At 46.7% G+C, this 14,206-nt stretch overlaps 1 protein-coding gene across 1 annotated transcript in view; it reads right to left on the reverse strand.

Annotated features, from left to right (window-relative positions):
• Positions 1–270: 270 nt before the first annotated feature.
• Positions 271–14,206, reverse strand: part of LOC120394284 (GTPase IMAP family member 4-like) — a 37,346-nt gene continuing 23,410 nt past the window's right edge. The window contains exons 3-4 of the mRNA XM_039518531.1: positions 1,882–1,930; positions 271–1,139 (exon numbers count right to left, since the gene is read on the reverse strand). Of these exons, the coding sequence (XP_039374465.1) occupies positions 418–1,139; positions 1,882–1,930 (771 nt within the window). The 3' untranslated portion in view covers positions 271–417. The remainder of the gene's footprint in view (positions 1,140–1,881; positions 1,931–14,206) is intronic.

Raw genomic sequence — 14,206 nt, forward strand, 5'->3', positions numbered from 1 at the left:
GCTTCAGTGGAGCTACACCAGGGATTAATTTGGTCTTAAAATGCGGAACGTTGGGGTCCGTAGGTTTAACAAGCAGTGAAACTTCATTTGCGACTTTTATATAACAGGCTTGAGAAGTTAAATGTAGCTCAGTCATCATTAAACCAACCCTTAATTACTTCAAAAGCAAGTGTAAAAGCACCCAAAATCATTTCCCATATTATATCACTTTCAGCTTCTTCCCTGGCTCCTGCTTGTTTTTTAGCATAATCTCTCTCTTTTTCTCCTAAAAGTCTCAATTTTTGTTGTTGCAAAACCATCTCCTTTTCTGCTACTTCTTTGTGCCACATTATCTTCTCCTTTTCATCTTGATACTGCTTTTGTGCTTCATCCCTTCTTTTTAATTCTTCCTTGAGTTGTTTTATTTGCTCCTCATAATCACGTTTTATTTTCTCTCTCTCTTTCCAACTGCTCTGCATAGTATTTCTTCAGCTCCTCTGTTTTCTCTTGAAGCTTTTTCTCAGCATAGTTATACATCTCATTCGTGTAACATGTGCCTCTGTTCTCCTGCACAATCTTATCTACCATCCCCAGCAGCTCATTCACCTGGGCATCCCGTTCTTCTCCAGTTGCTCTGTTGTTGAAAGCACAATATCGTTTTCCAAATTTTCCTACCAGCTCACGAAGGCCTTGGGCATCAGAGCCTTTTATGAAATCTTCTAATTCGGTATCCTCTAAATCGTCTTTCCGAGTGAATAACAGGATCATGTACCTCATGGACTCAGCTCCAAAAATATCTTGTATTCGTTTGACTGCTTTTTTTTCCTCCGCAGTGTAACGGCTCAGTGGCACCACTAGAATGATAGCATGGGGCCCTGGGGAGGAGGCTACAATACAGCGACTGATCTCCCGACAAGTTTCATCCACTGGTACATGTGTGTCAAAAATGCCAGGAGTATCAACCACCATCACATTCCTCTCATTCCAGATGCTTGTCTCCTTACTGCATTTTGCAGTTACAGACTTTGCTGAGAGTTTGGACTCAAACACTTTCTTGCCAAGGATGGTGTTTCCTGTTGCACTTTTCCCAGCTCCGGTTTTACCTACAAGGATGATTCTCAGTTCTGATTCCCCAGTGTAGCGGCCGAAGTCCCCTGGGGCTGTTGGGAACATGTGTGAGATATTCATGACATTACAAAGAAAACCAAGTAGAGATGGGTTGGTTTGAGGATTTCTGCCTATACAGCTATAGACATTTGAATGTGCAGAGATTAAAACATTTGCACTTTGGATTTGAATGGCACAGTGATTTAGGGCCTGATCCAGCTCCCATTCAAGTCACTCCACACTGGGAATCTTTCCGCTGACTTCACTAAGAGTTGGATCAGGATCTTAGGGCACTAACTTCTCACCTCTGAGAGTTTAACTTCAGGTCTAGTGATCAGTGGTTTACTGGCCTCATCAGAGTCACTAGTGGACATTGGTCCACATCCCAGAAGACCAGGCAGTCTGGGCCAGCTCTACACTTGAGGGAGACAGGATTGGAACAGCAGTGTTCCTGGCAGGTCAGAATGTGGTGCACTGACAGTCTGGGTTAGGGAGAGTGGCTTTCAGTGCATGCACTGTCCTTGGCTCTTCAGCCTTTATACTCATTATAAGAAAGTCCCCAACTATAAAATCCCGTTTTAAATCCTTTTTTGTCACGAGCCCCTGCTACACTGCTGACCTTGTTCCTAGGGGTTCTTACCCTTATTTCGGATATTTGCATCAACACTCAGAGCAGATTATTAATCTCAAAGGGGAATGAGCTCACCTGCAGACAGTAAACCTTTAAATATTTATATTTATATTAATTAAGGGCAAAGAAGGGAGAGGATAGAGGCCTGATTGTTATTTCCTTACCATCAGTTTGTTCTTTCCGTATCCAGCTTTCCATTTTTACTTGAAATATCTGTTGAAAAACAATTATATTTAAAACCTAGAAGAACCTTTCCACAGAAGAACGTACTACAGATATTCAGATATAAGAGAAACATCAGCAACCATCTCTGAATACCTTTTTGTCAAATATGAAGTCGCCCCTCTGCCTTTAAACTGGAAAAGATTATGGCCAAAAATTAAATGCAAAAGAAGAGAAATGTGAAAGACACATTTTGAAGACACTTTACTAAAAATTGTGAAGAAAATTTGGACCTGATTTTGACTACTGGCCCCCGCCCCCCAATCCAGACTTAGACATTTGCCTAATTCAGGGCAAAAGTTTTCAAATCTCAAAAATGTTGTGAAAGGAAATATTCTGAAATATTATTTCAATGTTTTGTAAATGAAATATTTGATTTAAAAACATTGAAATAATGAATTAAACAAGTTTAAAATAATTCAGATGATAATGTAATAGAAATGTAACATGAAAGTTGGAATGACCTTACTGATATGTACACGCCTATACAACTTAACTCTACCTGCCTTGAAGCAGCAATAGCCACTGGGAATTATCAGCATGCACCCCAGCTGCATTGACTGTGTTAGGTGTAGCTGTACTGAGTGGTGGAGGGATTAATTGGAGCAGCTTGGTAGAGACATGACTGTGATACGAGGAAATCTGGGGATTAGTGTGAGAAGCATCAAAGAGCAGTGACTGTAATATGAAGAAATCTGGTCTGAGCCCCCCAGGTGCATGATCAAAGACAAGGGGAACATGTGCACCTTGAGGACTCCAGTATGCATCATTTCAGCATTGGGTTGTGTAGGTTGTGTCAGTCGTGCCAGTGGTGGTGCATGGAGACTGTCAACAGTGAGGTGGGATATGAGAGTAATCTGTGGGTTTAAGGAAGGGTAAATGAAAGTACAGTAGTGGGTGGAATCCTGTAAGTAACGAGGAAGGGGCTGTAAATGGGGATAATTGTTTTTCAACAGATATTTCATGTGGGATCGTTGGTGGGGAACAAGCTAAGAGTTTGGATGTAGAATGGACACAGGTAGCTCCTGGTCAGCACAGCTCATCTAAAGACAAGTTTTGCCTTAGCAAAGAGAAGGCTTTTGTCTGTGCTACAGCTGTCAAGAGCCCTAACCCGAGTGAGATGCACCATTTGCAAAGACAGCTGGTGAGTATGTGAGCTATGAGCATATTGGGTCATCGCTCAAACATGGCAGGGTTAAAGTTGCGTGGGCTGTATCTTAAATCTGTATTTCCTGGTTTTCAGAGGTTTGAGATTTGCTGTACACAGCATTTTGGAAGGGTAGGAAATACTTTAAAAAGGATTTTTGTCAGTGAATTTCCTAGTTTTTTTTAAAAGGAAGACAAAAGTTAGGAGTTAGTGGCTATTCAGGCAGTTGTAGCTCTCACATAGATTTGTAGCTGATATAAGCTATCCCCAGAAGTGTAACTAAAGCACCTAGATTTTACATACTGCTTTTCATCAGCAGATTTCAACAAACTTTAAATCATTATCCCCATTTTACAGAAGGGAAACTGAGGCACGGAGCGGCAAAATGACTTGCCGCATCCAGCAGACCAGTGGCAGAGTTGGGAATAGTGCCAGTCCAGTGATCTATCCTGTTGGGGAGTCCCTGACACATTTCAGGCATGACCAACGCACTCACAGGAACACACGGAGACTGGAGTCTTCGGTTATGGGTAGCGTTTATTGTAGCAGAAGCTCAGCTACACCCTCCAGAAGCATAGCTGTACTGCTCGTTTACCTCCCCCACATCCCGAGGAGTGAGCCCAGATATTTGTTTGCACCTCCCCTTTATTGTAAGCATTAGCCCTCTCCCTCCCCAGGTGGGCAGCACTGCTCTCGGCCTTGACCCAATAAGCGCCCTCTAATTCTCCGCCCCTGTTTACTGTTTATTCCGTCATGACCTTTTTGCCTTATGGGGATTGTTTTTGAGTACTTGGGTTTGATCTTTTGTAGGAGTGCTTGCGTCACGGGACTTTCCCTGCTTGTGTCTTCCAGCCCTTACTAGGCAGACTTGAGCATTTAGCCGTTTCACCTGCAAGCTGTGGTTATGGGGCTTCCTGTTATGTGCCTTCTGCTAGCGGCTTGCCAGCCAGTGTTTACTCTTTGCAGTTTACCAAGTCAGCCTCCCACATATCTACTAGGCCACATAGTTGCTATGTGATTGCTCAGTGCTCCTCCCTTCTCCCCGTACATTTGGTTGTAGTCAAAGGGGGATAATGGTCACGCTTTGAAATGTTTGGCATCTGCAAATATTAATAGGGCCAGGGAGAGAAAACTCAGACATGGTCTCTGTCCCCAATCCAGACACTTTTGTTCTATGATGGCTACAGTAACTTTACGTGAATGAGAGAGGACTTGTCTGTGTCTCTCCATCTCCACCCCCTCCCAAAACAAGTACCCCTCCATCACCACCATCAACATTTTCAGCTCAGCCTCCTCTTCCCAGCCCATTAGTTAGCACTGTAGAAGCCATTAGGATGTAAAAAGTTGCTCCTTGCTCTCGTTCCCTCTGCTGTTGCACACACACATCACACATTCATAATGATGAAGAGGACAAGCCACTGATACAGAGCGATCTGGTCACTTGGTAAACTGGGTGCAAGCAAACAACATGCATTTTAATACAGCCAAATAGAAATGTATTCATCTGGGAACCAAGAAGATAGGCCAGGCTTACAGGCTGGGGGATTCTATCCTGGGAAGCAGTGACTCTGAAAAGACTTGGGGGTGTTGGTGGATAATTAACTGAACATGAGCTCCCAGCATGATACAGTGGCCAAAAGGGGTATTGCGATGCTAGGATGCATAAACAGGGGAATCTCAAGTAGGAGTAGAGAGATTGTTTCATCTCTGTATTTGGCACTGGTGCAACCACTGCTGGAATACGGTATCCATTTCTGTTGTCCACAGTTAAAGAAAGATTTTGATAAATTGGGGAGGATTCAGAGAAGAGCCATGAGAATGATTAAAGAATTAGAAAACATGCCCTGTAGTGACAGACTCGAGGAGCTCAATCAATTTAGCTTAACACAGAGAAGATTAAGGGACAACTTAATTACAGTCTATAAGTACTGACATGGGGAACAAATATTTAATAATGGACTCTTCAATCTAACAGAGAAAGGTATAAAATGACCAATGCCTGAAAGTTGAAGCTAGACAAATTCAGACTGGAAATAAGGCATGAATTTTTAACAGTGAGAGTAATTGATTATAGGTACAATTTGCTAAATGTGGTAAAGTGTGGTAAAAATGTGCTAAAAGCAATCTTGAAATCAGGATTGGGTGTTTTTATAAGACATGCTCTAGTTCAACCAGGAATTATTTTGGGGAGGTTCTATGTTCTATGTGATATGGAAGGTCAGATTAAGTTATCATAATGTTTCCTTCTTCATCTTAGACTCTGTGAGTACATATGGTCCACTGGTCTAGATAATACTTAGTCCTGCCATGAATGCAGGGGACTGGATTAGATGACCTCTTGAAATCTTACGAGTCTATGATAAACAGGACTCCCATACCAATGGGGAGATGGGTCCATGACCACCAATGTCTTCTTCCCCAGAGAAAAAGACCTCTGTGAGGCTTCAGCCCATATTTAAAAGGAAGCTAAGGAAATTCCCACACAAAAAAAACGTAATTAAGGTGAAGTTAAGCCTGAGAGCACATGTGAGTTGTCTGATTATTTCACACTTTTCAGTAATATTGGAAGTGTGGGGGGGAGGTATATAAAATTCATAGCTCCTTTCCTTCATTTTGGCTGTAATGGAAAGATACACATGGAAAGAATCTATAATTGGTTTTTACTTCTATTTATGTTTCAGGGCCTGCAGTATTTCCAATTCCCTAGTCTTCCTCTGACACAGACAAAGGACTACACAAAGAAGTAGGTTTTCAGCAGTTTGGGGAGATTTCCCCATGCCTAGGAGGCAGTATGGGAAAAAGTACAGGGTGCTTGTGGGAGAAGCAGAGACACATGCAGTCAAGTCTGCCACCAGTAGCAGAGTGAAGATGGATTTCAACAAACTAGTAGTTTATAGGTAGGATGGTTTTAAATTGTGTTGGGAATTAAGGGCAATGAATTTGTGTTTGCTGCATTGAGTGGTGGGTGAGCCAGTGGATAGATGAAAAGTGGTAAAAGTGATGAGATAGAAAGATTATCTTAATAACAGTGTTTTGAATGAACTTCATAAGAACATAAGAACGGCCATACTGGGTGATACCAAAGGTCCATCCAGCCCACTATCCTGTCTACCGACAGTGGCCAATGCCAGGTGCCCCAGAGTGAGTGAATCTAACAGGCAATGATCAAGTGATCTCTCCCTGCCATCCAGCTCCACCCTCTGACAAACAGAGGCTAGGAACACCATTCCTTACCCATCCTGGCCAATAGCCATTAATGGACTTAACCTCCATGAATTTAACTTCATGGGGGCAATGCAGCAGAATTCAAGGACAGGAAAGAGGAGGCTCCAGTAGTCAAGACATGAGATGATGAGGGCCTGAACAAATGCCTTAGAAGTTTGGACAGATATAAGAGGCTGAATTTTTGAAATATTATATATGTAGAAACATCAGATTTGGACATGGCCTGGATATGTGGATCCAGAGCAGCGGTTTTCAGACTTTTTTTCATTTGTGGACACCTAAAAAAAATTTCAAATGGAGGAGCGGACCCCTTTTGAAATCATAGACATAGTCTGCAGACCACCGGGAGTCCATGGACCACAGGTTGAAAACCACTGGTCTAGAGAGAGGGTGGGGTCAAAGATGACATCCAGACCATGGGCCTGAGCAATTGGGAGAATGGTGGTTTTATCCATGGTGACTGAGAAACTGGGGAGATGAGGATGCTTGAGATATGGGGGAAGCTCAAACATTCAGTTTTGGCCATGTTGAGCTGGCCATCCACAAAGAGATGTCAGAAAGATATGATGGGATGCAGGATTGGAGGGAGGGTCACAGGTGTTCATCTGAGAAATTGATTTGTGACTCATCTGCATAACTACAGATTCTAAGCCATGTTTGCGCATAGGCAGGAGTGGAGAGTGAATCACAGGTGGCAAATAGGTAGTTGGGATGCCAGGTTGTTGAATCAACCGGGAAGGAGAAGTAGAGTGTTTCAGCTAGGAAGACAGCAGGACTGAATGAAGAGAAAACCCATTTGTAGTGAGGGAAGTTGGCCTGGTCGGTTTCCACCAGAGCTGCTCTGCAGCGTGAGAGCAGGAGCAGAGGAAGTGGATGTGAGGGGTGAGCAAGGACTTGGGGTTGGCAGGTGAGATCTTGCAATCTGGGACAAAAGAGTCAAGTGTGGAGGAGAGTGAAGTATGGAGAGAGCCAACAACCCTATCAATGGGTGAAAGGGAGGAGGATGCAGGAAGGAGGGGGCTGAGAGCCGATGAGAAACCATTGACACTGATGGACTGGAAGTCATGGAAGGACTGGGTGGTGATGCTTGAGGGGAAGATGGGTAATACTGAAATAGATGAAAGGGTGGCGAGAATGGGGGAATTCAGTGAGGGAAAGATCGGACACAGTGCAGTGCTTGGTGAAGACCAAGACAAGTAAATGGCTGTTTTGATGAGTGGTAGAGTTGAATGAGAATTGCAGGTAGTGGAGGATTAGCCACTATTCCAATGGGGCCTGGAAGGGGTGGGGAGGGCCCCCACTTGCTCTGGCTGGGGTCCCACAAAAGCGTAATCCACCACTGGCTGCAGGCTGAACAAGGAACTGAGAGCTTAGAGATGGGCAGTTTAAGCATGGGGTGGGTCATCAGCATGGAAGCTGTGGTCACTAAGGACGAGTGTGACAGACTGTGTTGATAGGAAGATGTTTTATGTGGAGCCATACCTGTGTATGCCCTTGGGCAGAGGAGGGCACAAAACCCCCAAGGTCTCTGCCAATCTGTCCTGGGGGAAAATTCCTTCCTAACCCCATGTATGGCCATCAGTTAGACTCTGAGCCTGTGAGCAAGAACCAGCCAGCTGAACACCCGAGAGAGAGAATGCTCGGTGCCACCTCAAAGCCCTGGCCCATCCTGTCGAGTGACCCATCTCTAGCTGTGGCCATCCCTGATGCTACAGAGATAAACTGGAAGGGACCCGCAGGGCTGCTGAGCTCTGCTCCCCACTGTCACAAGCTGCCCCAACACACAACCCCACCCATAAAGTTGTCCTGCTCTCTCTCAAAACTAATTGTTTGCCTCCACAACTCCATTGGGAGGTTGTTCTGGGAGCTCACCCCTCTGATGGTCAGAAACCTTCTAACTTCCATCTGAATATGTTCACAGCCACTTTATACCTCTCTGTTCTTGTGCCGACATTGTCCTTACCTTAACTAACCCTTCCCCCTCCCTGGTGTTTACTCCCTGATGTATTTATAGAGTAGTAAGAACCCCTCTCAGTCTTCTTTTTTCTAGGCTAAACAAGCCAAGCTCTTCCAGTCTCCTCTCATAAGCTAGTTCTCCATTCCCCTGATCCACCTAGCAGCCCTTCTCTGAGCCTGTTCCAGACTGAATTTATCTTTCTTGAACATGGGTGACCAGAATTGTACCCAGTATTCCAAATAAGGTTTCACCAGTGGCTGTACAATGGTATTGGCACTTCTCCATCTCCACTGGAAATGGCTCACCTAGTACATCCGAGGGTCGCATTTGCCTTATTCACAGCCACGTCACATTGGTGGTTCATTGTCATCCTGTGATTGACCCACACACCCAGGTCTCTCTCCTCCATCACTTCCAACTGATAAGCCCCCAGCTTATAGCACCTACAAGCTCCAGTCCTGGCCCAGGTCCCTGCTGTGCTTGGTGCTATAGAAACAGAACAGAAAGACAGTCTCTGCCCCAAAGAGCTGACAGTCTGAGTCTAAGACAAGAGACAATAGGTGGATACAGACAGATGAACGAGGCAGGGCGAGGAACCAATGAGACAATATTGTCTAAACAGACAGTGCAGACAGAGGGTGAGGGAAGGGGTCTTACACACCAGCAGAGTGAACAAAGAGCATGTTTTTCTGGGGGGGAGTTAATCTAGGAGGGGGGCAGCTAAGTGTGAAGGGAAGGAGTGAGGGGGAGAGGGGAGAGGGTAGAAGGGGCAGGTGTGAAGCCGAGGTGAAGAGACCATGAGGAAGGACGGGGAGGGCTGAAGCAAGCAGTCACTCAGCCAAGGGCAGAGCAAGTCGGAGAAATATTTGTAGTTGGGAATGTCCAGAGCTCCCTGCTTCGGATGCTCCAGTTCCTACCAGCTAGAGTCTCTGGCTGGCAACTCTCCTCTGTATTCCCCAAGGCCACGTGGCAAAGGGAAGGGCAGGCACCACCTGGATCCAAGTGCCCCTCTACCCCAGAGGGAGGGGTGTCTCCTCTGCACACATCTGAGTCCAGGGGAGTGCTGGGGGCAGGGGTGGCCTCAGCTGAGCACCATTTTACACCCTCCCCTCCGAGGGCAGGAGACCATTTACACGGTATCACAAAACCTAACTATTCAAAAACCCTGAGTAAGACAGAAACCCCACAAGATTGGCTTAAGAATCTCAGGATTTTTACAACTAAGAAATTTGGGGTTATTTTTAGTTGCCGTCTGGTTTTTGAGCCTTTAGGGTACGATCTCCTCACATTTTCAAGCTTTTCTCTCCAACTATGAGAGCTAGAGACTTAATAAGAAACTGAGAGTCAGATGTATTCACACGACTCCATGAAGTCATGATAAAATCATAAAAGTTGTCAACACTGCTTAAAATTCAATGTTCAACCTGAAACAAACATGGACAACAGTAAATAAATAAGGAGACAGGCAAGAAAACAATATAGCACTTTTTAAAGTCTCATGAAATTTAAGCCAATGTCAGAAGTTTAGGGGGTTTGGCTTGTGATTTTTGAACTCCTCAGTCTTGGCTATATTGACTCTCTACCCACCTCCCATTCCTCCTTCTACCTGGAGAGGAAGGGGATGGCAAGCCGGGGAGTTGAGACTTGCTACTGCTCAGCATAGAGGACTCTGCCTGACCCATAGGCTATGTCCACACTTGTGGCAGTGTGTAGCATACAGACACTGCAAGCCCAGCTAGAGGAGAAAGGCTCTGGCAGTAGGGAATGGCTGTGGCAGGGGGAGGCAGCAGGAAAAGTTTCCAGCAGCAGGGAGCTGCCAGAGCTTTTCCCCACTGCCTCCCTGCTGCTGGAGCCCTTCCCTGCGGCGTGTAGCTACACACCTCAGCAGGGCCGCCCAGAGAATTCAGAGGGCCTGGGGCAAAGAAATTTTGGGGGCCCCTTCTATAAAAAAATTGCAATACTATATTCTCCTGGGGGCCCTTGCGCGGCCCACGGCAAATTGCCCCCACTTGCTCCCCTCCACAGGCGCCCCTGGGAAAAATAAACCTTCCGCATTTCAGCACAAACCCAGTTTTGAGAAAACTTCTTTACAAGGTATCACCGGTAACCTACCGACCGCTATGCCTACCTTCATGCCTCCAGCTTCCATCCCGGACACACCACAAGATCCATTGTCTACAGCCAAGCACTGAGGTACAACCGTATCTGCTCTAACCCCGCAGACAGAGACCAACACCTACAAAATCTCCACCAAGCATTCTCAAGACTACATTACCCACACGAGGAAATAAGGAAACAGATCAGCAGAGCCAGACGTGTACCCAGAAGCCTCCTACTGCAAGATAAACCCAAGAAAGAAACCAACAGGACTCCACTGGCCATCACATACAGCTAAAACCCCAGCTAAAACCCCTTCAACGCATCATCAGGGATCTACAACCCATCCTGGACAATGATCCCACACTTTCACAGGCCTTGGGTGGCAGGACAGTCCTCGCCCACAGACTACCTGCCAACCTGAAGCATATTCTCACCAGCAACTGCACACCGCACCGTAGTAACTCTAGCTCAGGAACCAATCTATGCAACAAACCTCGATGCCAACTCTGCCCACATACCTACACCAGCAACACCATCACAGGACCTAACCAGATCAGCCACACCATCACCGGTTCATTCACCTGCACCTCCACCAATGTAATATATGCCATCATATGCCAGCAATGTCCTTCTGCTATGTATATCGGCCAAACTGGACAGTCTCTAAGGAAAAGGATAAATGGACACAAATCAGATATTAGGAATGGCAATATACAAAATCCTGTAGGAGAACACTTCAATCTCCCTGCCACACAATAGCAGATCTTAAGGTAGCCATCCTGCAGCAAAAAATCTTTAGGACCAGACTTCAAAGAGAAACTGCTGAGCTCCAGTTCATCTGGAAATTTGACACCATCAGCTCAGGATTAAACAAAGACTGTGAATGGCTTGCCAATTACAGAACTAGTTTCTCCTCCTTTGGTTTTCACACCTCAACTGCTAGAGCAGGGCCTCATCCTCCCTGACTGACCTAACCTCGTTATCTCTAGCTTGCTTCTTGCTTGCTTATATATACCTGCCCCTGGAAATTTCCACTACTTGCATCCAACGAAGTGGGTATTCACCCACGAAAGCTCATGCTGCAAAACGTCTGTTAGTCTATAAGGTGCCACAGGATTCTTTGCTGCTTTTACCGGTTCTCAGCATCAGCTAGTGCTAAAAGGCACTAAAGCTCATTAAACGGGTTGGACAAATATTTTCCATCAAAACTTTTTCTGGATCGAAAACTAGGGGTTTTTAAAAAGCAAAAAAAAAATATCATGGACAATGTCTGCTTTCCTTCAAAATTTGTTGTGGTTTTTTTAATTGAAAAGCTGAAATTAGTCTGCCAAAACCTGAATATGGTTTGAGGTTTCAGAAGTGTGTGGCCAAATATTTGCTGCTTGCTGTATTTGATTGTTTAAAGAAACAATAAAAAAATTCTGCTTAAAAAAAATCCAAAACTTTTGAACTACCTCAGCTTGTAACCAAACACCTGAGCCCATCCAGGCAGAGATTTTTCCAGGTTTCTGATACTCTGCTGGCTTCCTTGACTCATATCTGTCTCCAGAACTTTGGGTTCATTTAGGTTAGAACATAAGAACAGCCATACTGGGTCAAACCAAAGGCCATCCTGCCCAGTATCCTGTCTACTGACAATGGCCAATGCCAAGTGCCCCAGAGGGAGTAAACCTATCAGGTAATGATCAAGTGATCTCGCTCCTGCCATCCATCTCAACCCTCTGACAAACAGAGGCTAGGGACACCATTCCTTACCCCGCCTGGCTAACAGCCGTTAATGGACTTAACCTCCATGAATGTATCTGTTTCCCAGAGACTGGCTCCATGGGGTCCCTCACAAACTGGAGACGGTTACTGTGGGTTTGTCTTTAGTGTAGCTTATGTACATACTCCACGAACTGAGCATTTGAGCTTGTTCCAGAATCTGGGATGAGCCTATGTTGTCAAAACTGAAATGCTCAAAATAGCACATGCATGTGAATGGACACAGGGTGCTAAAATTAAATTCATCCAGGGGTTCTCAAACTGGAGGTCAGGACCCCTCAGGGGGGTCACAAGGTTATTACTGGGGGTCGTGGGCTGTCAGCCTCCACCTCAAACCCTGCTTTGCCTCCAGCATTTATAATAGTGTTAAATATATTAAAAAGTGTTTTCAATGTATAAGGGGGGTGTCGCACTCAGAGGTTTGCTATGTGAAAGGGTCACCAGGACAAAAGTTTGAGAACCACTGAATTAACCCCTCTGGAGCCTCAGGGAATGCAGGGGAGGAGAGTCCCCCTTGGTAGGGTTGGGAAGGCTATTGCTCTTCTCATGTGATCCCTCCCTCAGTGGGTAATTTTAAATGAAGCTCCCTTCCCCTGACATGAATCTCCCTATGGCACTGAAATTAAATGTAGACTATAATTTGGCATGTGAGAAGTGAAGGGGATGGCAGCCCTAATGGAAAAGCTAACAGCTCGGCTCTTCTGCAAGCCTCAAACTGCTGAATGAGCTATAGGGTGGGGAAGGCTGTGCCTCCCAAACAGCCTGGCCCTGCCCCCTATCCGACCCCCACCCACTTCCTGCCCCCCGACTGCCCACCCCCTCCTCAGAATCCCCGACCCATCCTGCTCCTTGTCCCCTCACCGTCCCCCAGAGACCCCAACCCCCACCCCCAACCTGGGACCCCACCCCTGCTCCCTGTCTGCCCCAACCCCTAGCTGCCACCCCGAAAATGCCCACAATCCAACCCCATTCCCTGTCCCCTGACCATCCCCACAACCTCTGCCCCCTCCCTGTGCCCTGACTGTCCCCAGGGCTCCCTGCCCCTTAGCCAACCCCCCTGGCGCCAGCCTCTTACCCCCGGCTCCCGCCTCACCTGGAGCCTCAGCGCGTCGCTGAACAGCCGCAGCGTGTCTCCGGCAGGGCCTGACCCCCGCCCCGCTCCGAGCCGTGTGCTGAGGGGCGGGGCTGCAGCTCCATGCCGAGCGGAGGGAGCTGAGCTCAGTCTGGAGCTCGCAGCCCCGCCCCCTCAGCACGCGGCTCGGAGTGGGGCAGGGCTCAGGGGCCCCGGCGGAGACACGCTGCGGCGCTGTCTGAGGACGCCGCTTGATATGCTCAGGCTCCAGGAGAGGGGCGGAGGCGGGAGCCTCAGCTGTTCTCTTGGGGGCCCCTGCGGAGCCCGGGGCCCAGGGCAAATTGCCCCCTTTGCCCCCCCTCTGGGCGGCCCTGCACCTCAGTGAGAACTGTGGACATGGCCTGCTTGTCACTGTGGGGAGTAGCTACATGTGTAGTGCTGTATTTTACATGCTACAGTAAGTGTAGACACAGGTTTTGTCTTTGCTCACACTTGTACTGGAGAGCAGCCAATGTGCAGAGCCTGCTCTGCAGTGCCCAAGGGCGTGTATGGGTATTTGAATGCAGAGTATGTACATTTGATTTGACCGGAGGCGGGGACAACCCATGTGTGCAGAGCACAGTGGATTAGCAGTCCATTACTGTCAGCACTCAGCCACCAAAGAGAAGCCACTATACACAGCATGTACTATGTTATTAGAATAGCACCCTCCTGGAGAACCCCTGCTCCCCAGAATAGTACAGTCCTTTTATTCCACCTCCTCAGTGATCCAGGACCATCTTTCTTGAATCAGAAGGGCCCTCAGGCTCCTTTGAAAATCCCACCTGTAATATGCAGAGCCTCCACCTAGTGACTGCGTGAACAAATAGACACACAGCCCTATGCCTGCTCGGGTATTAATACTGCTCATTCTCTAAAGGAGTCAAGGACCTGCTGGTTGAAAGAAGAAACTAAGGCTTTAGTCAAGAAAAGAATAGCATGAAGTTAACAGAAGGGGATAGA

The sequence above is a fragment of the Mauremys reevesii genome, unplaced genomic scaffold (assembly GCF_016161935.1).
Source record: "Mauremys reevesii isolate NIE-2019 unplaced genomic scaffold, ASM1616193v1 Contig47, whole genome shotgun sequence".
Lineage (NCBI taxonomy): Eukaryota > Metazoa > Chordata > Testudines > Geoemydidae > Mauremys > Mauremys reevesii.